The sequence below is a fragment of the Rosa chinensis genome, chromosome 6 (genome assembly GCF_002994745.2).
Source record: "Rosa chinensis cultivar Old Blush chromosome 6, RchiOBHm-V2, whole genome shotgun sequence".
Taxonomy (NCBI): Eukaryota; Viridiplantae; Streptophyta; class Magnoliopsida; order Rosales; family Rosaceae; genus Rosa; species Rosa chinensis.
This window is the reverse complement of record NC_037093.1, coordinates 45306072-45330127: the sequence shown is the minus strand read 5'-3', so window position 1 is coordinate 45330127 and position 24056 is coordinate 45306072. Positions and strand designations below refer to the sequence as shown.

At 38.7% G+C, this 24056-nt stretch overlaps 1 protein-coding gene and 1 long non-coding RNA gene across 4 annotated transcripts; both read right to left on the bottom strand.

Moving 5' to 3' along the window:
* Nucleotides 1–4724: 4724 nt before the first annotated feature.
* Nucleotides 4725–11163, bottom strand: LOC112169526 (disease resistance protein RUN1). Of its 3 annotated transcripts, none has more exons than XM_040508300.1 (9): nucleotides 10496–11163; nucleotides 9131–10232; nucleotides 8727–9032; nucleotides 7728–8606; nucleotides 7037–7649; nucleotides 6604–6864; nucleotides 6207–6348; nucleotides 5790–5863; nucleotides 4725–5038 (listed from the first exon to the last, which is right to left on the bottom strand). In XM_040508300.1, exons 1-6 carry the CDS (start codon nucleotides 11011–11013, stop codon nucleotides 6683–6685), a joined length of 3600 nt encoding a protein of 1199 aa, XP_040364234.1. In that variant the 5' UTR covers nucleotides 11014–11163; the 3' UTR covers nucleotides 4725–5038; nucleotides 5790–5863; nucleotides 6207–6348; nucleotides 6604–6682. The 3 variants fall into 3 exon arrangements, with proteins under 3 accessions (XP_040364234.1, XP_040364233.1, XP_024162336.1); XM_040508299.1 differs by lacking the exon at nucleotides 4725–5038 and adding an exon at nucleotides 5064–5400; XM_024306568.2 differs by lacking the exon at nucleotides 4725–5038 and adding an exon at nucleotides 5064–5400 and having other exon boundaries at nucleotides 6633–6864.
* A 9484-nt stretch (nucleotides 11164–20647) lies between these two features.
* On the bottom strand, nucleotides 20648–21902 carry LOC121049904. The gene is made up of 3 exons (XR_005801599.1): nucleotides 21764–21902; nucleotides 21615–21658; nucleotides 20648–20752 (listed from the first exon to the last, which is right to left on the bottom strand). It is a non-coding gene; the product is annotated as an uncharacterized LOC121049904 (long non-coding RNA).
* Between the last annotated feature and the right edge of the window lie 2154 nt (nucleotides 21903–24056).

The following is a 24056-nucleotide window of genomic DNA, read 5'->3' as shown; positions in this document are numbered from 1 at the left end:
ACCAACAAGACGTTGATACCTGGACTTATTTGTGGGAACTTGATCTTTCCATTCACCTAGTCTATGATTCATCTCCATAGGTGTCTCAACTGGTTGACAACCAAGCATTCCAGTTTCTGTCAATAAATCAAGCACATATTTTTGTTGGGACAGTGAGATCCCTTCTTTTGACCTAGCCACCTCAATTCCCAAGAAATACTTCAGCTGTCCAAGATCTTTCATCTCAAATTCAGTCGCCAAATAATCCTGTAATGCTTTCCTTTCTACTGGATCATCTCCGGTTACCACCATATCATCTACATAGACTATGAGCACTGTCAACTTACCAGCTTTGCGCCTAATGAAGAGAGTATGATCAGAATTACTCTGCCGATAGCCAAATGCTTTCATAGCCTTTGTGAATCTGCCAAACCACGCTCTGGGTGATTGCTTCAGGCCATACAACGACTTGCTTAACCTACACACCTTACCAACCTCTGACAACTTGCATTGACTTCCTGATGGCATATCCATATAAACTTCTTCTTCTAAATCTCCATGTAGGAATGCATTCTTCACATCATATTGTTGTAATGGCCAATCATAAGTGGCAGCCAAAGACATAAGTATTCTAATGGTATTAATTTTCGCCACTGGAGCAAATGTCTCCTGGTAGTCAACTCCATACTTCTGGGTATAGCCTTTTGCTACAAGTCTTGCTTTGTACCTGTCTATGCTCCCATCTGCCTTCAGCTTCACTGTATATATCCATCTACATCCAACAGTCTTCTTTCCATGAGGTAACGGTACAATCTCCCAAGTAGCATTCTTCTGAAGTGCTTCCATCTCTTCATTCATTGCCGTCCTCCACTTTGGATCATCCAATGCTTCCTGCACAGTTCTAGGAATAGCCACAGTAGATAATTGATTGATAGTTAGTGCATATGACTCGGACAACCTATGGGTAGACACATGGTTAGCAATTGGATATTTGGATGTTGCCCTAAGATCAGGCTCATACTGTTTCCTTGGAATTCCCTTGTTTGATCTTTGAGGATATCTAGGTTCAACAGGTCTTATAGGAACATATGATTGATTAGACTCTATGGGATTATACGGAACTATTTCTTGACAAGGGTTCTGTGGGTGAGTCTCCCAGGAAGTATCCTCATGCAATGGTGTAGAAGGGGGCAAATCAACTTCTTCTTCAATTCGTTCTAGTGGCCTGTTTGACTGATCGAGAATATTTGGTGGGTCAAAAAAAACTTCTGAATCGGCAGGAGCAGCTGGAAAACCCTCTGAATCAGCAGGAGCAACTGGAGTGGAATTTGATGAGTCAGTGCCCTCCTTTGAAGGGTCGAAAAGAACCTGCTGTAGCAATCTTTCTTCCACTTCTTCGATTTCAGAGAAAATATCTTGAGAATTCTCTTCCATATACCTCTTCTCCCCTTGAAGAGAAGGCTCAGGAGCTTTGCTTGGAAAGTACGCTTCACCTTCGTGAAAAGATACATCCAAAGAAACATGGAGAGTCTTCGTCTGAATCATAACACCGGTACCCCTTTTTAAACTCCGCATAACCAACAAAGATACATCTCTTGGCACATGGATCAAGTTTGTTCCGTAGAGGTTTAGGAATGTGTACATATGCTACGCACCCAAAAACTCGAGGTTCCAAATTGGGTAAAGTAGGAGCAGAGACCAATCTACATAACTTTTGCTGAGGAGTCTCAAAAACAATTACACTAGAAGGAGTTCGGTTAATAAGATAAGCTGCAGACTTCAATGCTTCACCCCAATATTCACGAGGCACATTCATTCCAAAGAGAGAGGCACGAAGAACTTCTAACAACTGACGATTCTTTCGTTCTGCTAGACCATTTTGCTGTGGAGTATAAGCACAAGAAGTTTGATGACGAATGCCCTGAGACTGGCAAAACTCCGCCATGGCATTACTCGTATACTCACCCCCATTATCCGACTGAAGGACCTGAATCTGTCTCTGGTACTGGGTAGAAACCATCTTGTGAAAGGCTTGAAACGCCTGACATAATTCCCACTTATTTTTCATCAACATTACCCATGTCATCCGGGTGCACTCATCAATAAAAGTAACAAGTATTTAGCACCTGACACAGTAGAATATTTTGCTGGACCCCAAACATCAGAGTGAACAGTCATGAAAGGAATTGAACTTTTATTAAAACTTGGTGAATACGAAATACGGTGGCTCTTGGCCAATTCACACACATGACACTTAAAATCGGACTCACTAACAACTGAAAACAAATGAGGCTTCAACTTCCGAAGATATCCAAAAGACAAATGACCCAAACGACGATGCCATAACCACACTACTGCTTTTGCATCTTCGACTCCCCTGACCTTGTGTGCTTGTCCCAATTTCTGATTTCCCTTATCGGTCAAGTCGAGGTAGTACAAATTGCCCCTTCTAACACCATAGCCAAGAATCTTCCGGGTTAGGATGTCCTGAAATATACAAAATGCAGGCCAAAAGATTACTAGACAGGATAGGGCCGCAGTGATTTGGCCGACAGATAATAAGTTGTAAGCTAAAGATGGAACAATAAGAACAGTATCTAAGGTTAGGGAAGAGATAAAATTACAGAACCCTCTCCAGTGACTGGAGAAGGACTACCATCTGCAGTAGAGATAATGGCTTGAATGGAGGGTTTGATGGATTGGAGTTGATTTGGGTCATTAGTCATATGATCTGATGCACCTGTCTCAATTATCCATGTAGTATTACTAGCACTGGCATTAACATTGAGAGACCTACCAAGGTTACCTGTTTGAGTCACATTTGCTTGTGGCAGCGAGCGGGTATCTGTTTCTTGAGATGTTTCGGTAGTTGCAACTGCAGCTTTGCCTCCAATATTCTTCCGAGGCCTCTTGGTGAAATCCCACCATTCTGGATAACCCACAATTTCATAACACTTCCACTTAGAATGACCAGCATCCTCACAATGTTGACACACCAAACCTCCGGGTCGGATGGAAGAGCTATTCCGAGGCCGAAAACTTTGTTGAGAAGCTCCGGGTTTTGTTTGTGAGAATCCAGGAGGTGGGCCTTGTCGAGGACGATTTGCCATTGAAGCAGAGCCCTCCAGGTTAAGTCTATTGACAGCCATAACTGTACTTTCTGCATTCATTGAAGAATTTCCCATAGTCTTCTTTTGTTGCTCCACCATACGCACATAAGGATAACTGCTCTCAAGGTCCAGCTTTGGTTCCTTCCTCAAAATTTCTCCACGCACCTGGTCAAAGTCTGAATCAAGACCACTCAAGAAGATATGAACTCGAAGTCTCTTCATAGAGGTGCTGAGCTGAGTAACTCCTTCCACCGTGTCTTCTTGAGTTGTGCTCCTGTGATCAATTTCTTGAAAAATAGCAATCAATTCATTCTAATATGTAGAGAGAGGTCTACCATTCTGCAGAGTAGTGAATGATTTCCGGTTCAATTCAAAAATTCGAGTCTCATCAGACCCATCATAAAAGGTCTTGGAAACAACTTCCCAGATTTCCCGAGCGGTGCCAAGACGAATGAATCTCTGCATCAATGATGGAATCATTGAATCAATAAGCCAACTTTTGACTTTGTGGTTGTCAGTGACCCACGTATCATAGTTGGGATCTCCGGGTGCTGGTTTAACGGTTGTGCTAGTAAGGTAGCCGGCTTTGTTGCGCGCACCAATACGCATCTCCATGACTTGAGACCAAAGAGAATAATTGGTTTCATCTAAGATGACGCCAGTAGGGAATGGTGAATTATCACTGTGATACTGAACATGAACAATTGGTAGAGGTGGGACTGTGGATGACAATGTAGATGATGGAGGTGGAAGGATTCGTTGCGGGTTCCCGTCGTCAACCATGGCTGTGTAAGGATTTCGATTCGATTCTGTTTAGAACTGTTTTGGTGTGTTGGCTGTTTGTGTTTGCAGCGGAATGGGATGGAAATTCGATATTCGGGATTCGGTATTCGGAATTCGGGATTCAGGGATTCGGTATTCGGAATTCGGGATTCAGGGATTGGAAAGTAGGAGAGCGTTGTCCTATGATTTAGGATCGAACAGCTCTGATACCATATCAGAACAAGTGAATAATTTGGTGATTCTTTATTCTTCTCCTTGAGGAGGAATATATACAATTACATTGTGTGTATAGTAAGAAAGGCAATGAATACTGCTTACAATAGGAAACTAAATCCTAATTGATTACAAAATATTTACAAGAATGTTTACAGCTCATTCCAACACTTAGGACAACTTGAAGATTAATTCAAAGAGTATTACAATGTTTCCCTCCTAATGAGCCACAAAATTTTCTGGAAAAAATGTAACTGAGAACCAAAAGACTCTTCTGATGAAAAAACGACAAAGAATCATGAAAATCAAACCAGGAATGTTAGTGAAACGTCTCCTCACAACCACTCAATGTCCAGCTCAAATCTAACATTCAAAAGGCAGGAACCAAACTTCTACATGTACCCATCACATAGAAGAACCTAGAACTGATCTTATCCTAGAATTTCACAGAATTTAGTTGTCAAGCAGCAGTCCAAATGTATAATTAAATTGAATTTGAAATATGTAGTTCAATAATTGAAACATAGGTCTCTACCACTGAACATTTAGGGATGTGTATTTAACAACTTTGATGCTTTAACTTTTCTCGCTGACATTGGTATGTCTATAGAAATAGGCAATAATCTATTTAAAACACAGTAAAAACTTGGAATATCATAAAAAACTATTATTAACATATGCACTCAAAGCCAAACTTAATGTCCCAAGTACTCATTTCAGCATAGTAGTCCAAACCCAAGTCAAACTTAATATACATAGTAGGATCTGCTCCAACCAAGAGGATAATCAATCTCTACAGAATTCCAAGAACCAATAAAGTTCATTCTTTATAAACTGAAATAACTTTCAAAAGTTGAAATTCGTATTGGTACAAATTACAAAGTGGAAGTCAAAGTACTCATAGAAGCAAGTTCCAAAGTTGAGCAATGTATATCATTCCCACGTTTCAACACCTACATAAAAATCATAATAAAATGAGAGATAACTAAAAGGAGATGTTACTGCCTTTAATTTTTAAAAATTAAAATAAAGGTCCAGCATATAAGCCAATGAATCACAAATTATCACTTAAAAGCAAGGTTACAGATTGTATGTAATTGGCTTATGCGAGAGGCTAATAGCTACATATACAATGGGTGGAACAAATAGAGAGTACGGTATACCAATTAAAAGCTTAAGACTATGGTACTGATTTGAAGAGAAACATAAATCAAACCAAGTCCAAAGTCAAAAGATCGAGAAGTAAAGGAATATGTAGCAACCATCAACCATCACAGCCCCATAAGTAGAAAAATGAACTTCTGAAAAATTTCACCTGCAGTGAACAGTGAATTTGATTCAATATATCAATTAAGAATCGGCAATCTTCACCTCAGTCTTCTTAATACCACCACAATATACTTCAGGCTACAAAAACGATTATTCTTGACAATTTGATTTCCTACAGCAGACTTGCATAAATAGGCAAATAAGAATTATGAAACAATTTCGTTATGAAACTCAAACCATTATATCATATTGTTAAAAATTCTAACTTGAACTCAAAAACTGACAAAAAGCTAAATACCAATTTATGCTAACAAACTTCGAAGACCCTGCAAATCCATGTTCTTACCTAATACTATCAGTCAATCAAAAGAAATAAAAAATTACTTAACGATTAGAATTGATCTAAAAAAATGACAAATAGAACAATGTTCTCACCTGTTTTCAAATTATAATTTGCTTATCACAAAACTCCTTTAACCAAAACCAAATAGTCCAAGACACAACAGAACCTGCAATAGAAAAGAATCATACTTTAGTAAACGGTAACAAATATAAATCAGACTAAAGGCAAACTATACCAGAGTCTTCTTTGGTTCAAAGTCTTATCTTAATATATTATCAAAGGGCAAACCAGCCCACCCACATGATAACTGCACAGTCAAACTGTACAACCATCGCAATGAAATTGAAAAGCCTAGCTTGAATCCCTTTAAATTTCAACCCATGTTTCAAACAAAAATCGATCTCTAATATGAATTGATCGCAGAAACAAATAGTGAGATTGTAAAGCAAACAACAAATACAAATAGATTTCACAATCAAAACACAATTTCAAACAAACCAAACACTTACCTTTTTCCTGCTGAAAATTATCCCCCAAACTCGATCAAAATTTTCGAATCCACCACTCCGAAAACAAACCCAAACCCTTCCCCGAAGCCCACCACAATCTTGATTCTTGAATCCCTTCTCTTCTCTTTCCCACCCCAGCAACCTACAATGACATCAAATCAAAAACTGAAAATCTCAAATTTGGCAACACCACCGACCCTTTTCTAAACATCAGAAGTAAAACCGTCATTCCACTGCTGTATGAATAGTGAAACGAACGGTGCTTATGAACAGTATAGGCGGTTTAGTATATAGTAAATGTTCTACCCATCAAGCGGAAAACCTCTATACACTAATTTTGAATCACATAGACAACAAAACCAACCGAAGATATAAATCCAGTGATTCAAAATTATACTTTTTGAAATAATAAGAGAAGGAAGTTACGATATGACTTGTGCCCAATTAATACAACAAATTCATGGAGGGCTTGTGGACTATTGTTTCTTTCGCTGGTGGAAGAGAGGAGAGCGAGTAACCAGAGGAAGAGAAAGAATGAGGATGGTGGCCATCATGATCCCCTTCCAACCTCTTCTGATCAAACCTCGTTTATTGCTATTGCTGCTACTTTGTGCTGCAAGAGTGAGGACGAGGTCACCCTCTTGCCCTTCTTCTTTCTCTGCAAAATAAACATGAAATAGTACTAGCAAATCAATTCCCACATAAACTGAATTTGGATCCATTGGGAAGTCTTTCATGTTCGTTTTTGTGCATTTATTTATTTTTTCCCTTTTCTTTTTTCTTTTGAGCACTGTAATTTTAAAAATTAGGATAGTTAAGGACATGCATACCTGATTTTTCATTGATATCCCTAATGAGGACAATATTTTCATCAGTTGGACCAAGTCCTATTCCGTAAGACCATAGGAAGGTTATTCCTCGGTCCGTCGGCCCAGAGGGTATTGTTGACCGAACTCCAGCTCGGAGAAAACAAAGATCGTCCGTGGTCGAAGCCACATGATCTTTCTCATCGTAGTAAACAAGCTGGATGCCACACTCCTTTACCTTGAATTCAGATTTCGTATATATTAAAATAGTCACCTCATCACCACATGTAAGTAGATTCCCAAACTTCCAGTGACTTAACCATATCACATCTTTTCCTTCACCCGGAACGCCAGAGAAGTTTGGACCATGGAACCACTTCAGCCCCTTGCTCTTATTAATCACAACGGTAATTATCGGAAAACCTAAACCGTCAATATAGACACTATTGGTCATAGGATCAGAATCATGGTTGTTGGATTGTGCTATGATCGAGAAGACATTCAGCCCTCGTATATTGAGATTGGGAAGTAAAGGCACAGTAAAGGATACAGAGGACCCTCTGCTTCTACGGCTGAACTGGCCTGGAACTTCGTCTCCAGGAAGGAATGTGCTGAATATACCATCTTCGTACAGTCCCTATATCATGGAAATCAGATATTAGTCGAGAGAGAGAGAGAGAGAGAGAGAGAGAGAGACCTAGAGAGAGAGAGAGACCTGGACGGGATCTGTTCCCTTCCATATGCATTGAGAATAAAATCCACTATTGACCATCGAAATGTTTTCCAAGGTTTCCAGGTTGCCTAGACTCAAAAGTTTTAGCATTTCTTTATCAACTCTTTCAATGGGTTCCATCTTGAACTCACCCTGTAACTCAACAAGGTTATGGTTGGACCCCCAACCAGAACCAGATCGAAAAAAAGTTTGAAATGTTACTTTTTCCAATGATGTGCACCCGCTTACAATGAAATGAAGTGATTCTGGTAGCCTTATCAGTGATTTGAGCTTTGTACAATAGCTCAAGGACAGGTCTCGGAGGCCAGTAACACCTCTTATGCAATCCGGTAGCCTAGAAATTGGGTTCCCGCTGAGATCCAATTTTCGCAATGACAATAGATTAGCAACATCTCTAGGAAAGTCATCATCCGAAAGATTGCAGTTTATTAGACTCAACATTACTAGATTCCTTGGAAAAGCCCGAGAAATTTCTTGAATCGGATGTGGGCACAGTTCGATCTCCCTGGTTGTAGTGACTCGAAACCATTGTATTGGAACTCCATCTGCCTGAAATACTTTGAGAGATTCCATCTTCCTCATGTCCACTGGAAACTCACCAAGACTTGAACAACCAGAAATGATAAGTACTTCCAGTGAAACTAGAAAAGAAATTTTCTCGGGAAGCCTCCTAATACTTGTGCAATCTTCTACATTCAAATAAACAAGTCTCTTTAGGCTTCCAATAGACTCATGGACATCAATCAAGCTTACACAGTCTCTGAGATCCAGTCTCTCAAGATTAGGAATATACGAAAAGTCAGGGGTTTGAGTTAAGTCATGAGAGTGGCTGAGATTTAGGATCTTTAGCGAACGGATATCCTGTTGCATAAATACAAAAAGAAGACATATATTTAGAGAGTTTATTCTCCTATAGGTATAATTAATGATCAAAAACACCCAAGTAATAGAAAGGAAAGGATACTGTGTAGACTGGCATACCTTTGTTCCGCTCCAAACTTTTGTCAAATTACTGTAACACATTTCAAGAGCAACAACTCTCTCTAATGGGAATTCATTGGGTAAAGAAGCTAAAGGATATTTAGTCCAGCACAGCCATCTTAATCCTGCAGGAAATTCTTCATAGCATCCATTGAGTTGTACATGACTAAGCTGGAGGAATCTTAGATTGTGCATCCTTGTAAATGCATTGGTTTCCAAGACGACCCTACTTGCATTTCTTGAAGGGGAAGTATATGTAGGGTGCAGTTGCATATTGACAACAATACCTTCAATTGCTTCGGTACCCTAAGGAAAATAAGAAAGAAAAACAGTTGGTTGAGTTAAGACACAAATATCCACAAAAAGAAACATAAACATGTACAACAAAGGAGCATGTTTTGTACATTATTTTCTGTCAGAACTTCGATAGAATCCTTATGATGCCATAATCTACTGCGGTTTCTTGGCTCCTTTGATTCTCGACGAACAATTCCTCTTCCCATGTCACGAATCAAGTTATGCATTTGCACCTTGTTGTTGTATTCAATAGTTACCAAACATCTATCGATGAGATTTTGAATGCCAACTTCCGGGAAGATATCATAGTCATCTAAAATTGTAACAATGAAATCTTTCTCCATTCCGATGAAAAAACATGCAATATCAAGGAATAAGTTTCTGTCATGATCATCTTGTAAGGATTCGTAGCTAATTTTGAGTTTCTTCAAGATATCATCATTTGGAATTACTTCCAATTTATTTAAATAACTTCCCCAAAAAGCTAAATTCTTCCCTGATAAAGAAGAACCTAAAACTTTCAGAGCCAGTGGAAGTCCCCCACAGCGATCAACTACCCTTACGGAAAGATCCACGTAACTTTCAATGGGATGGGTCCGTCCAAAAGCATGCCGACTAAAGAGTTCCAAAGAATCATTGTCCCCCAAAGTTTTAACTTCATGCACCTTAACAAATTGTCGATGAGCTTCTACCAGTCCTGCACAGCTAGTTGTTATGATAATTTTATTTCCCGGATAGAACCGGTTTTGCATTCCAAGTAATGCATCTAAGTGGTCCACACGATCCACATCATCGAGAACAAGAAAAACTCTTCTAGAGCTGACAGCATCTTCAATCTTAGCTATCCCCTCGCTAATACCCTGTATTGTGACTTTCTTTCCACTCAGAATATCATAAAGAAGTCGCTTCTGCAAATCAACCAAGCCATTAGATCGTTCTGAAACTTCTCTGATATTTTCAAGGAAACTGCATCTCTCAAATCTGTGACAGTTCAGATTATAAACATATTTTGCTATGGTCGACTTTCCAATTCCTCGCATTCCGTAGACTAGAAGTACGAAAATATCAGTTGATTCATCTTCTAACCACAAGTTGATCCCTTCAACTTGAGAATCGATTCCAACCAAGTGTCTGTCAACACTTAAGGGCGTGCGCCTCAGTCTATCTTCAATTACTTTGACAACTTTCTTTATGAACTTTGACTCATGCCTATAAATAGCAGTGAAAATTAAGGAAAAATGGGTCAGAGTCATGACTTCAGATAGTAAAATTGTAAGATATGAGGTGTCGGATGTCCCATGAAAACAACATGACAAAGATATTAGTCGATCTTCAAGCAATCAGATGCATGTCAAAAGAGTAGTTAAGAGTGAAACAGAGCTTTTAAGCATTTATGTTGACTCTGAATGAGATCTAATATATCTAAGTGAACATCAAAATATGGACTAGCTAGTTTGAATGAAAGTACATACCCGTCAGCTTCATTTTGCAAGACCATTCCTGATAGATCTGCAGCTTCTGTAAGTGCTTCCCTCCATCGCTTCACCTTGTACTTCAAGAATTGATTTCTTTCGTGTCCAGCAAATGCTTTCGCAAGACTTCCTGTTTGCTTCCTCACATGGGATGGATCGACATCATAGAAGACGGGTAAAACTATGTGATCAGCTGTCCTCCTTCGTTCCATGATCATCAAAAGCTCGTCAAGGCACCAACCAGAAGATGCATAGTCTTTGGAGAACACAATCACAGAACTTCGGGACTGCTCGATGGCTTTCTCCAGTTCCGGCTTAATATATTCTCCTCTTTGAAGATCATTGTCATCTCGAAACGTACGAAAGCCTGCATTCATTAAGGCTGTACAGAGGTGGTCAGTGAAAGTCTTCCGAGTGTCTTCACCTCGGAAACTCAAGAACACATCATGACTAGATATTGAAGGAGAAGCATCTGAGGAAGAGGAGGCTTCTGGATGAGCTGATCTTACAAGAGCCATATTCAATCTCTAGAACAAATGAACTGAGGCTCAAAAGGAGAATTGGCTATGAAGTATAAATCAACTTCTTCTTTTTTTTCTTTTTATTTTGAGAATGAATTGGCTATAAACTTAAAGGCAAACAATGGTGCAAAAAAGGAGCAATAATGCAGATAAGACCGCTTTTCCCTTCTTTTCAGAAAGGTTAGATTCTTCAAAAACGTTATTGACTGGTTTAAACTCTTTGAAGTTAAGAGCAAGTTCACCCGTAGTCAAGAAAAGGTAAAGTCGAGAAATCAAGAATTCGACCGGTCAAGTTACTGTTCACTGCTATTGGACATGGGTTTCCACCCGTTTTTTTTCTTGCCCGGTCAAGACTGTTCATTGTTATATTTTTTAACTGTTCATTGAAAACCATTTTTTTGGGTGTGAGATGTTAGAAAAAATTGTAGGGGGGTCTCGAAAATCAACTTTTTACACATACATAATTTGGGAAAACTTCCTTAATGAAAGTTATAGAGATCGTCAATACGAGTTTGTGCATATGTGGAATGCAAAAATCAGAGTTCGTATGAATTAGTTATAAATTTTTGAAAATTTGAAAATTTTCTATAAATAGCAAAAATTTATGGTCCTTTTTCATAAGGACAGATTTTTCTGCTTTTCTTCACTTTCACCCCTGAAACTCTCTCTTCTCTCTCCTCAGCCGAGCTGGCAGGCCTCACCCCCAGTCAAGAATTTAGTCATTTGCTTGCCCTTTTCTTTGGCCTTGGTCATGAAAAGGCAAGGCTTGCCTGGTCAAAGATGGACCGGTGGAAGCAACAAAATGACTATGGCCGGTCAACACATCATCATTCCCCCAATTTACCCGGGCAAAGTGCAACCGCTGCACTTGCTCTAAAAGACAAAAGACAAAAGGCAAAAGGTGTTATTTTTCTGGAAAATTTAGTGGAATAATGTACACTATAATGTGAGTGTCCCTTCTAGACTTTTACCGAATTCAAACTCTGGTCATTCATTTATTATTGGAATCCGGTAATCCGGTAAGCATTTTCCTTGTTTCTTCTCTCTCTCTCTCTCTCTCTCTCTCTCTCTCTCTCTCTCTGTGAAAGGAGATTTAGTGTTGAACCAAAGTGTCTATGGTAAGCATTTTTCTCGCATTTTCCTTCTTTCTTTAGAGCTATGGAAGGTCCAATTACACAAGCGTACCAGATGGGACAGCAATTTCATTATTAGAATCCGGTAAGCATTTTTCTTCTTTCTTCAGAGGAGGTGCGACTTTAGAGAGGACAGCAATTTTTCATTATTCCTCGGACAGTCTGACTCAGTCTTCCACTATGGACGGTTCAAATACAATTACTTGTGTACTGGTTTATGCTTTATACAGGTCTCGCGGACCTTTAGCGAAAATGACACTATCACTAACTAAATGCCGTAACAAGTCTTCGGGTCTTTGCAAAGGAGGCTTCCAGTGTGTCGCACGCTACTATGTAAAGGTATGTCTACTATGCAGCTATGCAGAATGCACTGTAGCACATGTGTGGCACGTTTACTTACTTGAAATTGAAAATAATCATGAATCGGAGACAAGTGGAATGGGAGAATAAAGGAATCGGTGTTGATTAGGGGGGATTTGATTCCAAAACCCATCTCCCTCTTTCATAATCAAATTTCTGAATATTCAGGAATTAATTCCTGATAAGGAGGTGAGACCTACACCCATTCCAATTTTTTCATGTGTTAGTAAACATAGGAATACTTTTATCCAGAATCATTCCGATTCATTTATGTGTTAGTAAACGCATGAATATATATTTTTTATCTCGTAATCATTCCCTCCTATTCCAAGTAAGTAAACGTGCCCATGATACTTTCATTACCCTGCAGCTACAATAGGTGAAGACGTAAAAAGCACACGTGTGAACCCAGCTAGAGATTTTTGAGATTTATATGCAAACAAAAAAAAAAAACTTTGGTCATTCAAGAGGCCACATTGATGAAGTCTCAACTATCAACCACACACCTAGCAATAGTTCATGATAAGTTTATAGAAGCATCTGAAAGCATATACTGTCTTTAATTCTAGGTATAGAATACTTTATGCTGATGTATAGATAGTTTGCTTTACTATTCATTGTACGATCATCACTGTTTGAACCCAAAATGAGCATTTTGACTTGACAAGGTGGGTCTTGGAGAAATTGAGTCAATGTCAGTGGCTCAAGCTATATATTGTCGACAAGTTCGAAATATATTATTTAGAGGATAAATAAAGCCTACCTGCAGAATTATGGAAGATTATGCAAGCTGCAAGAAAAGGCACGCCCATGCCAATATTCATACTCCATTCAATTAAGGAATATGGCATGTATGTGGAGAAGCATTCAACTACATTTCATGTTGGCCAACATTGGAAAACCTATCATGATTCCATTAGTGCTTAATTGGAAAATCTACCATAATTCCATTAAACCTACCATAATTCCATTAGTGCTCCATAATCCCATTAGTGCTCCATAATCTCATTAAGTGCTCCATCATGATTTGTTTAAGGCCAACCACTATGGCTTGGTAGCCTATATATAGAGGCTACAACAATTCATCAATGACAACACACAATTCATCAATTAATCTCTACGATTATCCAAACCTGTCTAGAGCAACCCCTATCCTTCTCTTACCGGTGACCACACTCCAGTCCAAGAATCCTCAGGAGCCGACTGTCAGTGCCACCAAATCCTCTGTCAACGTGCTTTGGTCCTAGTCTTCTCGGGAGCCGACTGTAGTAACGCGACCACAACGGTTACGGAACCAGCCAAGCAAGGGTAACGCCCTCGCAAACCAACCAAGCTAAAGTCACACTTTAGCAAATTCTCCCCACTTTCCAGTGATTTTCGCCCTGCTCGATCTACGATGTCGAGTATCGATTGTGTGATTTTGAAGAAGCTTAGCAAAAGTCCTCACCACGAGGCACAAAGAATCTAGTGACGAGGTTGGTGCTCTCCTCATCCACAATCGCTTGAAAGAAGTCAGGTCAAGGGACACCCCCGATAACCACACCCGAATGGTGCTGGCACGCCCACGCAGAAAAAAGACTGTTGACTAGCTGCAACAAAACTAGAGCCAAACAATCACAGCATCAATATACAATCTTAAAAGGGAAAGGATCCCCTCTTGAGCTAGTTTCTTACTTAAGCTGCATATGCTTTCAAATAGATTAAGACATGTGTCTATTGTTAGATCTGATTGTCTACAATAAATTTAATTTTCACTTTCCTTTTAAAAATCACTTTTCCTTTTCTCTTTGTTTCTCTCTCCTACAGACTCTTTCAATTCTTCATTGTCAAGCATCTCTGGCTGGCGCTATAAGAGATGAAGAAGTAAGCTTGGGTTTTGTCAACGACAGCTAGGTTTCGTCAGAGGTGGTTTGGTTTCATTGGGAGGACTGGGTTTGGGACTGTAATGAAGACGATGAGCCCCTGTCGCTCCCTCTGTTTCTCGCTCCTTCAATAATACCCAGAAGACCTGCTATGATGACGAGGACGGGAACGTTTCGGTCAACCGCAGCACCAACAGCTCGCGCTCTTGCCCTCTTCTTTAACTTAGGGTCTTTCAATTATGTTAACCTCAATTGAGTTTCTGTTAATGTATGAAGTCTCAATGGATTCTTGTTAATATGTGCAAATCTCAACTGGGTTTGTGTTAATATGTGAAAATCTCAATTGGGTTTCTTTTAATGGAGTGAAAGCTCGATTGGTTTTTGTTAATATTATGAGAGCTCAGCTGAGTTTCTGCTAATTAGGTGAAATTCAACATGATTATTGGTATTTAGTGTTCAACTTAGAGTGATTCAATTGTTAAACTGATAAGAGCATAAAATGCGAGGATTATATCGTTAAATCCTTTCCATTTTACTTAGGTATTTTCTTAAAAAGTCTCTATTAACTTTGTTATTTTCTTAGGTACTTTAATTTGTGAAACAATTCAAGAGAAAAGGGAGTTTTAATGTAGCAATAAAGGTAGCAAACATGAAGTATAGATGCAAAGGATGAGCTTTAATTATTCCTTTGGCCAAAAATCTCAAGAAAAGATTATGGAAATTATCATGTAAAACAATTGTTGCGAAGCTGAAATTGGAAGTTCAAAATCAGCTTCTCATATTGAGTTTGGAGGGTTTTTCTTGCAACCTTTCAAGGGGACCTTTGTAGTACGGGATGGCAATACTTAAAGCCGAAGACAAGATGTTGTAGTACAATAGCAGCCCAAGAGCTGGTCAGGAACATTAACGAGACAACAGGAATTCATGCTCAAAGTAGGTATCCTGAGAAGCCAGAATCCGATAGCTTTTCAGAAAGCATTTTGGGAGATCTTTTCTGTGACCTTATTGGAAGTTTTTCTCAAATGCAATATATCATTCTAGAAGACATGGTGTCATACTTGAATAGGAAATGGACAAGAATCCCCAAGCTCTATCAACACATCATTCCTAGTAAATTGATTCGACTTTTCCTGCATAGCACTAATCCAGTAATCATCCAACAAGGCTTCCTTAACATTTTTTGGTTCAACCAATGACACAAAACCAAACTGGGATATGACATTCATATTTATCAGATTCTCAGTGATAAAGCAAAGCAATACATTGTCTTGACTTACCTCATCCTGACTTACCTATGCAATAGATTAACTTCTAGTCTTTAGGCCATCTGACACTTTCCCAATGATATCTTGACTAGAATGATCCTTATGAACTTGTTTATACTGTCAGTCATTTCTTCTTCTCCATCCTTTTCTGGCTCATTTTCTGACAATGTGCTTGAGGTTGAAGGTGCATCTGCATAAGATTCTTCCTGCTTGACAAACTGATCATCAATAGAAACATTAATAGATTCCATTACAACACGAGTTCTCTCGTTGTAAACTCGATATGCCCTACTGTTCAAGGAATATCTTAGGAACACACCCTCATCACTTCTTGCATCAAACTTACCAAGGTGTTCCCTATCCCTTATGATGTAGCAAGGACTCCCAAAAACATGAAAATGCCCGACATTTGGTTTTTTACCTTTCCAAAGTTCATATGCAGTTTTGTCAGTGCCAGGTCTGAGAAAGACTCGATTTATGGTGTAGCATGCAGTGCTTATAGCTTCAGCCCAAAAGTTTGTGCTTAGGCTTGCATCATGTAGCATAACTCTGGCCATATCCAATAAAACTCTATTCTTTCTTTCAACAATTCCATTATGCTGAGGAGTAATTGGAGCTGAAAACTCATGGGAAACACCAAGCTCATTGAAATAGTTAGTGAAAGCTACATTTTAAAACTCAGTTCCATTGTCAGACCTGACTCTGACCATGCTAAGATTAGATAACTGTTTTTCTATCAGCATTTTCTAACTTAAGCTTTTAAAGGATTCAAATGTTTCAGCTTTGTCTTTCAGAAAATTTACCCAAGTAAATCTGGAAAAATCATCTACCACTACCAACATATAACTTTTACCTCCAATACTTTCAGATTGAGCTGGTCCCATGAGATCCATATGAAGCAACTCCAGAACTTTTGTGGTTGTAGCAAAGTTCACCTCCTTGTGAGATGCTTTGATTTGCTTCCCAATTCTGCAGCTTCCACACATCTTATCAGTCTTGCCTTTTAGAGTTGGCAAGCCTCTGACATATTGCTTGGAGGATAACTTTAGCAAATCTTGATAATTCACATGTCCCAGTCTCCTATGTCATAGTTCAAATGTCTCTTCTGTTGATCTCACTGAAAGACAAGACTGCATAGCAGGAGACTCATTAGCTTTAATATGGTAACAGTTATCAAAAGATCTCTTACCTCCCATAATGCCTTCACCTTTGTGATTAAGAACTAGATTGACATTGTTGTTTATTAAACCACACATCTTCATAGTCATCAGCCAGGTGGCTGACACTAATCAAATTAACTGTCAGTGCTTCAACATACAGTACATTCTTAAGATTTGGGATCCCAGGTGTATTCACAGTGCCTAGAGCCAGTATGCTTGCTTTTCTTCCATCACCAAAGGTGACATATCCTGTTGTGCACTCATCCTCAAAGGAAGAAAACCATGCTTTGTCTCCAGTCATATATAGAGAACAACCACCATTAACATACCAAAAGTCTCTACGTTTGTTTGCTAAGGCTATAAGAGCTACAAGACATGTGGCTTCAATATATGTTGATTTCTCAACTGGATTCACATATGTCATATATGCCAAGTTGCATTAGTAGTATCAGTGTGAGTGAGAGAACCATTATTTCTACTCTTCCTAGTCCAAACAGATTTTCCTTTGACAGTTTGCATGTTGTTTTTGGAAAACAACTTAGTCAACTTATTAATAAGTTCCTTTTGCTCTCTAAGCTCACTTTGTAGAGATTCTACAGTACCCTTTTCTTGAACATGTTGTAACTTAACAATTCTCTCATTACATCTAGGTCTAATGTGTCCGATCTTACCACAGTAATGACAGGTAGGAATAAAAATTTTAGAGTTGAGATACCTGTTTTGACTAGTAGTGACTCGTTGGTCAAACTCTACCTGTTGAGCATATTTCAGTTGTTCGTTCCCCTGGTCCTTGACCTTTTGACAACGTCAGTACAAGATTCACCATTATCAACAACAAGTCATGATTCTTTGACAAACTTGGTACTCTTGGAAATCTCACCTGAATAGCCAAGTCCGAAAGTGTCATGAGGAGCTTTTCCTGATCCAAACAGCCTTGATACAGCTCCTGAGTTGATATCGAACTGATACGCTCAAAGCAAGCTCATAATTTAACCCTAAAAATATTATTAATAGCATAAGCAAGTAGGGATCGATCTAATCCGGGGACTGAGAGTACACCTGTCAATGTAGGACAATTAAACAATTAATAAAGACACAAAGGATATTATTTACAAAAATAAAATAAAGTATATACATAATTACGAAATAAAGGGGGGATTTAGGTTTTGGTTTTCGGAAATAAACTAAGTAAAGAAAACAAAGAAAACTATATAACACTACTACACAAAAGGCTTCACACGACGGTTTAAAACTGTCGTCTCACGTTTTGCATTTCCGTGGTCTATCGAGGCGTCGTCTGATGAAACGCTGTCAGACGACGGTTTTCAACCGTGGTATACCGATCATTGGGTCGACGGTTTGCAGCTAAATTCGTCGTCTGATATACCGGCAGATCTGCCGACATGCTGTCGACAAGTTGTTGATAGAAATATGTCGTGGTGTGACTTCTACTCATACCACAGTTTTTAAGATTCCAGCGTTGTGTGACTTCTACTCATACCACGGGTAGGATTCTAGCGTTGAGTGACTTCTACTCATACCACGGTTTTTATTTTTAAGACGTTGTGTAAATTGTATACACACGACAGTTCTTCCAGCATAAAATGTGGTGTGATGACTTAAAAATTCAGTGCGTGCGCTTTCACATGACAAATATAACTCTAACCGTTGTCTTGTGACATTTGAGACGATGGTTTTTGCTTACTTGTTGTCTGTGTGTGTATCCAACAATGATATCAGTAAGAACTGTCGTGTGAATTGTAGAAATTTTGTTTGATTCCACCCTATAATCCTCATCATACGACATATTTTTCTATATATTGTTGTTGTAATGGCAAGATTTAGATTCTGGAATGAAAATGACCAAAAGAACATAAAATTAATCATAATAGATAGTTGTTATAATCCCATAACAATCTAAATGGGTCTGATAATGCTAATTGTATCTACAAAATAGGAGAACAGAAAAAAATCCAAGTCAAGTTCTATTCACTGATCTCCTGCTCTTCTTAGCTTTTGTCTTCAAAATTAGGCTTCACTTCATAACATTGGCACTCTCCATGGCCTAAAGAACAGTAATGGGGCTTCCTCATTGAAAGAGTTCTAGGATGTTGCAGTGCCCCAAATACAGGAAGTTGTTGTGCTAATTATACAGCAGCCAAATACTCTCATTTGGTGCTCCAAGTACTTACATTTACGGCAGCTACAGCATTCTCAGAATCCACCGCTACCTCACTGCTGCTAACCAGACAAGAAAATAAGCTTAGCAGCTATCCAAAGAATAAAGTTTTGGTCTATATATGCACGTCCTGTATACAATTAAAAAACTATTAGCTTTACCAACATTTTTCAGTGCATCAATGACTTACAGAAGCAACCAAGAAGCAGAACTTAAATGTCTCCCCTCCTTCACAATAACCTATCATGCACACAAAGCACGACTAAAATTGATATATTTAAGCCAAATACACCAATTCTCGGCAACTAATTCCAAACAGATATCACTAGGATAGAAGTAAAGGCCATTTTACTCTAATTCTTCATTCAAACACTGCAAACAGAAAAAGTACTAGCAACACAGTGCAACACTTGATTTGTTCAAATAGCCAAAACACTTGATTTGTTCAACACTGCTTGTTTTGCAGACTTTATCTATGTAACCTCTTGGTCCAAATAAATGACGTGAGATATAGTAGCTGAGAGTAAAGAGAACAAATCAAGACTAAAAGTTCTCCCATGCTTCAAGCTGACTAAGAAAATATACTAGAGTGACAATTGGTTTACTCTCAAGGCTAATGGAAAGTTACATTACCGAAGGTATGGGATCCCTGCAATCAAGTAACACTAAGAAAGTTGCAAATATAGGCACATAGTTTTTGAAGACAGAGGACAAATCCTGCAGCTCCTACTAAAATACAATTGTCAAGCCAGCTACAAGATATGTGTAATTGAAAAGGAAAGACAGAAACTTTCCAAATCAAATTGAAGCAGAACAGAAGAAAGATTGAAACTCATAATGGAAATAAAGGGTTGTGATGATTTGCAACCTTCACATCAGCAATAATAAGATCAAAGTTTATGAAAAGCAGCAAAAGCAAGGAGCTTGAGCTTACTTGAATGGCCAAAACGCAAATACACAACCCAAAATGCAAAGCAGCAAAAGCAAGCTGCTTGAGGCTTCCTCCTCCTCCTAAAACGTAGAATTAGGCACATACCACAATTAGTCAAGGAACAAAGTAACTACTTCTACATAAGACTTGGTCAAGAAAGTAAATGAAAACATCAAATCACCTTTGTGAATAAACATCCAGCAACGAATCATTGTCATCCACTATGAGGGAAAGAAATGTGCAATAGTATTAGCCAAGTAGAACCAAGACTGGTTATATCAGGATAAGTGACAATAGTTGGTTTCTCCTGATCTCCCAGCACGGTAACGGACACATAACCATGACAAGTTTGTACATGATGCTCCTGCAGACAGATTCCATAATAGGATACAAATTAGTCTACTAATTCAGTAAATCAAATTGAGAAACTAAATACGCAGTTCCAAAAACAGAATAGTGACTAAAAGATTGTAATAATTGTAATAAGCGCTCACCAAAAAGTTGAACCACCTTTTCGGGTCACTTAGTCCAAGGAGAAGAGACTACCAACCAACAGAACCATACCAAAGTACACCATCAAGTAAAACTTAGAGTTTTCTGGTACCCTTAATAACAAAGTAGAAACCAAACCACTTCTGCTAACATGGGAGCAATTTAGCATTTCAAAAATTCAACAAAGCTAGAACTTTCATCCTTGATTCCAAAATGTTCTTCATAATATAATGCATATATATCTTGGTTGGAAATGTTCTTCATAATTAAAGCAAATGTCAATACCTCTCTAAGAATTTCAGACGGGAAGCTCGTAGCTTCAAAAGAAGTAAACGGTGGGGGCACATTATCACCCTAAGACAAAGAAAAAAGACTTTTGTCAGTTACTTGAAAGAAAGACTTTAAACCATATAACTGGCAGGGAACAAGGAAAAAAGTGAACATTAAAAACTGCTGCAGACCTATAGTCACTCAAACGGTTATTTCTCCAAATCCAGAAGATTGAAAAGGATGAAACCATCTGGAACAGAAACTAGACACATTTCCCCTTCTTCCCATAAAAATTCACACTCCAATTAAATCTGAATAGAAAACTACAGGCCTGCAAGTTCACAGTTCTATTATGCAGATTCTGCTGTAAGCTGATTCTGATATTGGGGTACTTGGTTGGCTATTGTGTAAGCTAAAGGGCACAAAATTAAAAACTGTTTCTCAGGCATATGTGAGACATGCAGGTCTAACTTCCTGCAAATTTTAAGCACCTTATTCCTGCTAGTTTACGAACTATAGCCTTCCAAAGTCAATCTACAATAACTTTTTCTGTTCTGACTCTCCAGTATTCCAATCAATATTTCATAAGTTATACGATTCCAAATGAAAAATCCTTTTACAGGAAAATACTAGACATAGAGAAATACAATCCCACAAAATTTCAGAGCTGATGCTCTCTTGAGGTGAGAAATATAAGCCTCCAAAGTCGATTGATATTTCTGACATAAAACTGCTTAGCATGAAATAAAATAAAAGAAACTTGAGGAAGAATTTGGCAACCTAAGATTTATCCCCCCTCAGTTTAATTTTCTGGTTCCGTCCCTGGTTTCACATAATCAACCAACCATTGCCCAAACAGAATTATCATATTCAGACTCGTACAGCCAAAATCCAATTCAATCATAACCAAAACTATAAAAGACGAAGATGATATTCAAAATTATACCTGGATATGAGGTAGTATTTCAATTGGCAGCACAACAAAACCACCTATAAACACCCAAAGACAAAAATGTAATCAGCAACTGCACCATACCAAACCAGTAACTTCATGCATACATAAAAGTTTGCTTATAGTGAAACGACCCGACTTACATAACATGCACCTTCTTTACACATGCTCTTCAACTACAGAAACAGTATTCTAGATTAGCAATATCGAATACTCATATTGTATAAAACCAATTGAGATACTGAAACCATAATTTAAAGTATCCACCAGACACTAGTTTCAATAAAATCATAAAATTTGAAAAACAATAAAATTCTGAATCCATTGAATCAAACACTGAAATGTTGAAATTCTGTTTTGGTTTACTTACAGTGTACTCAAAGTCCTGACTTGAAACGCTCCCTGCAAGAGTATCATTTGGCATTGGTAACCGAGTCAACAATTTTCAGTGTCAAATTTTTCTGGGTATTTCTAAAATCAAAAGTAATGAGAATACCCCTTTTGACGGCATAGTAAGAATCCTCTGCAACAACTTTGGCAGCTCCGATCTGAACCAAACAACACAAATGAAAACCCAGAAAACAAAAAGCGACATTTACATTGGGTGGAAAAGAAGAAAGAGAAAACATACGGTTCCACTCTTCAAGAAAGCATCGGCGATGTCATTCAGCAATGGATTACCCAGTCATTCAGAAAAGTGCGAATGAAATTTGAGATGAGTGGAAGAAAAAATTAAACCAAAGCATGTAGTTTATGCGAGGTTTTGGGGAGGATGAGAAGATCGAATTAGGAGGGATAGCTAGTCGCACGAGGTTGGCCAGCCGTCCGCCAAAAATAGAATCAACCCATCCTCTCCATGGTTTCAAGATGGTTGGGTCCTCTAGAGGACTAGAGCAAACTGAGGAACGAACAACTCACATAAGCACCAACAAATAATATCGAGGAAACAGATTACAGCTGATCGATAAAGCACTACACCAAACAATGGGACACATTATGCACATAGAGGCTCCCAAATTGCTTTTCTCTCTCGAGACTCGGAATCCATGGCCGGAGATGGAGATCCAAGTCTCTGTTAAGCTCCGATGACTCAGATGCACAATTTTAAAGTCTGCTTATGAATGTCAGAACTCTAAACATTGCATCTATAGTGAATCGAAATAGTAGAGAAGTGAGAAAGCTGACAAATCGAAATAGAATCAACACAGTAAAGGAGACGACGAGAGGAGTGGCCGGCCTGAGGCAGAGGAGTGGGGAGAGAGAGGAGGAAATGTCGCCGGTGAAAGTAACCATGATGCCGCCAATAGCAGCATCCACTGGTGACGATGACGATGGCGGCCTCGACGAGGACGAACTGCTTGGAGAGACAATCGTGGAAGCCATGCTCGAGAGTGAATGGTACCGGAGATTGAAAATTGAAACCCTAGAAAATTGGGGATTTTGAATTCAGCAGAGAGTGAATGGGGATCTGGAAGGGACATCGGAGGCCTAACAATGAAACCCTAGTCTCGTTGTTGTTGAAGAAAAGTGAATGCGATTGAGAGAGAGAGAGAGGATGGGAAGGGATCTGAGGTAGAGTTGGTTTTTGTTTGGGTTTGTCGGGGTCGGGGTCAGGTTTGTTGAAGAGAACCGTGGGAAGAGAGAGAGGCAGGCTGGCTCTTCAGCCTCTGAAATTGTCAAAGTGTATTTTTTTTCCAGTGGTTTAAAGCTATTGGGCTCTCATTTGGACAATATTAAGTCTTTAGAGAATCCCTCACACAACGGTTTTCTAATTTATGTTGTCTGAATGCCAAATTTTAAATTTTGAGTTTGCCTCCCCTCTTAAACTGGTTGGGGGGAAATGGCTGGGGAGGGGGGAAATGGCTGGAAGGACTTGTTTCTGTCTTGCATACATATTGATTCATACCACAGTTTTAGATTATCCGTCGTGTCGTATCACCAATACATGATGGGGAAACTTGCCATTCAATAATCATTTTAACCTCACACCACGCTTCTATCTATAAACGTCTTCTGAAATAATTTATAAATCCAACATGAAAAACAACCGTTGGTTGAATTCATATTAGAAGACGGAAATTTTACAACCGTCGTCTCAATAATGAGAAATGATTCACACCACGGAAAACAATGTACCGTCGTATGAGAGGTGTCGTCTGATTCATTTTCTGTAGTAGTGTAAACACAAATACAAGGGTGAAATGAGAGAAACAAAGATCAAAACCAAAATTATAATCAAATTCAATTCAACCCTAATATTGTTCATCTAAGTCATGAGAAAGGAGTTGATCATGTGAAATATTCAAAGCGAATAATTTCCCATATTTTACTTTTCAATGCTAATTAATCTAAGTGAAAGCACAAAGACTAATCCTATCAAACATGCATTCAAGCTCCAGAAAGCTAGACAATCATAACATGTTTAACACATGAAAC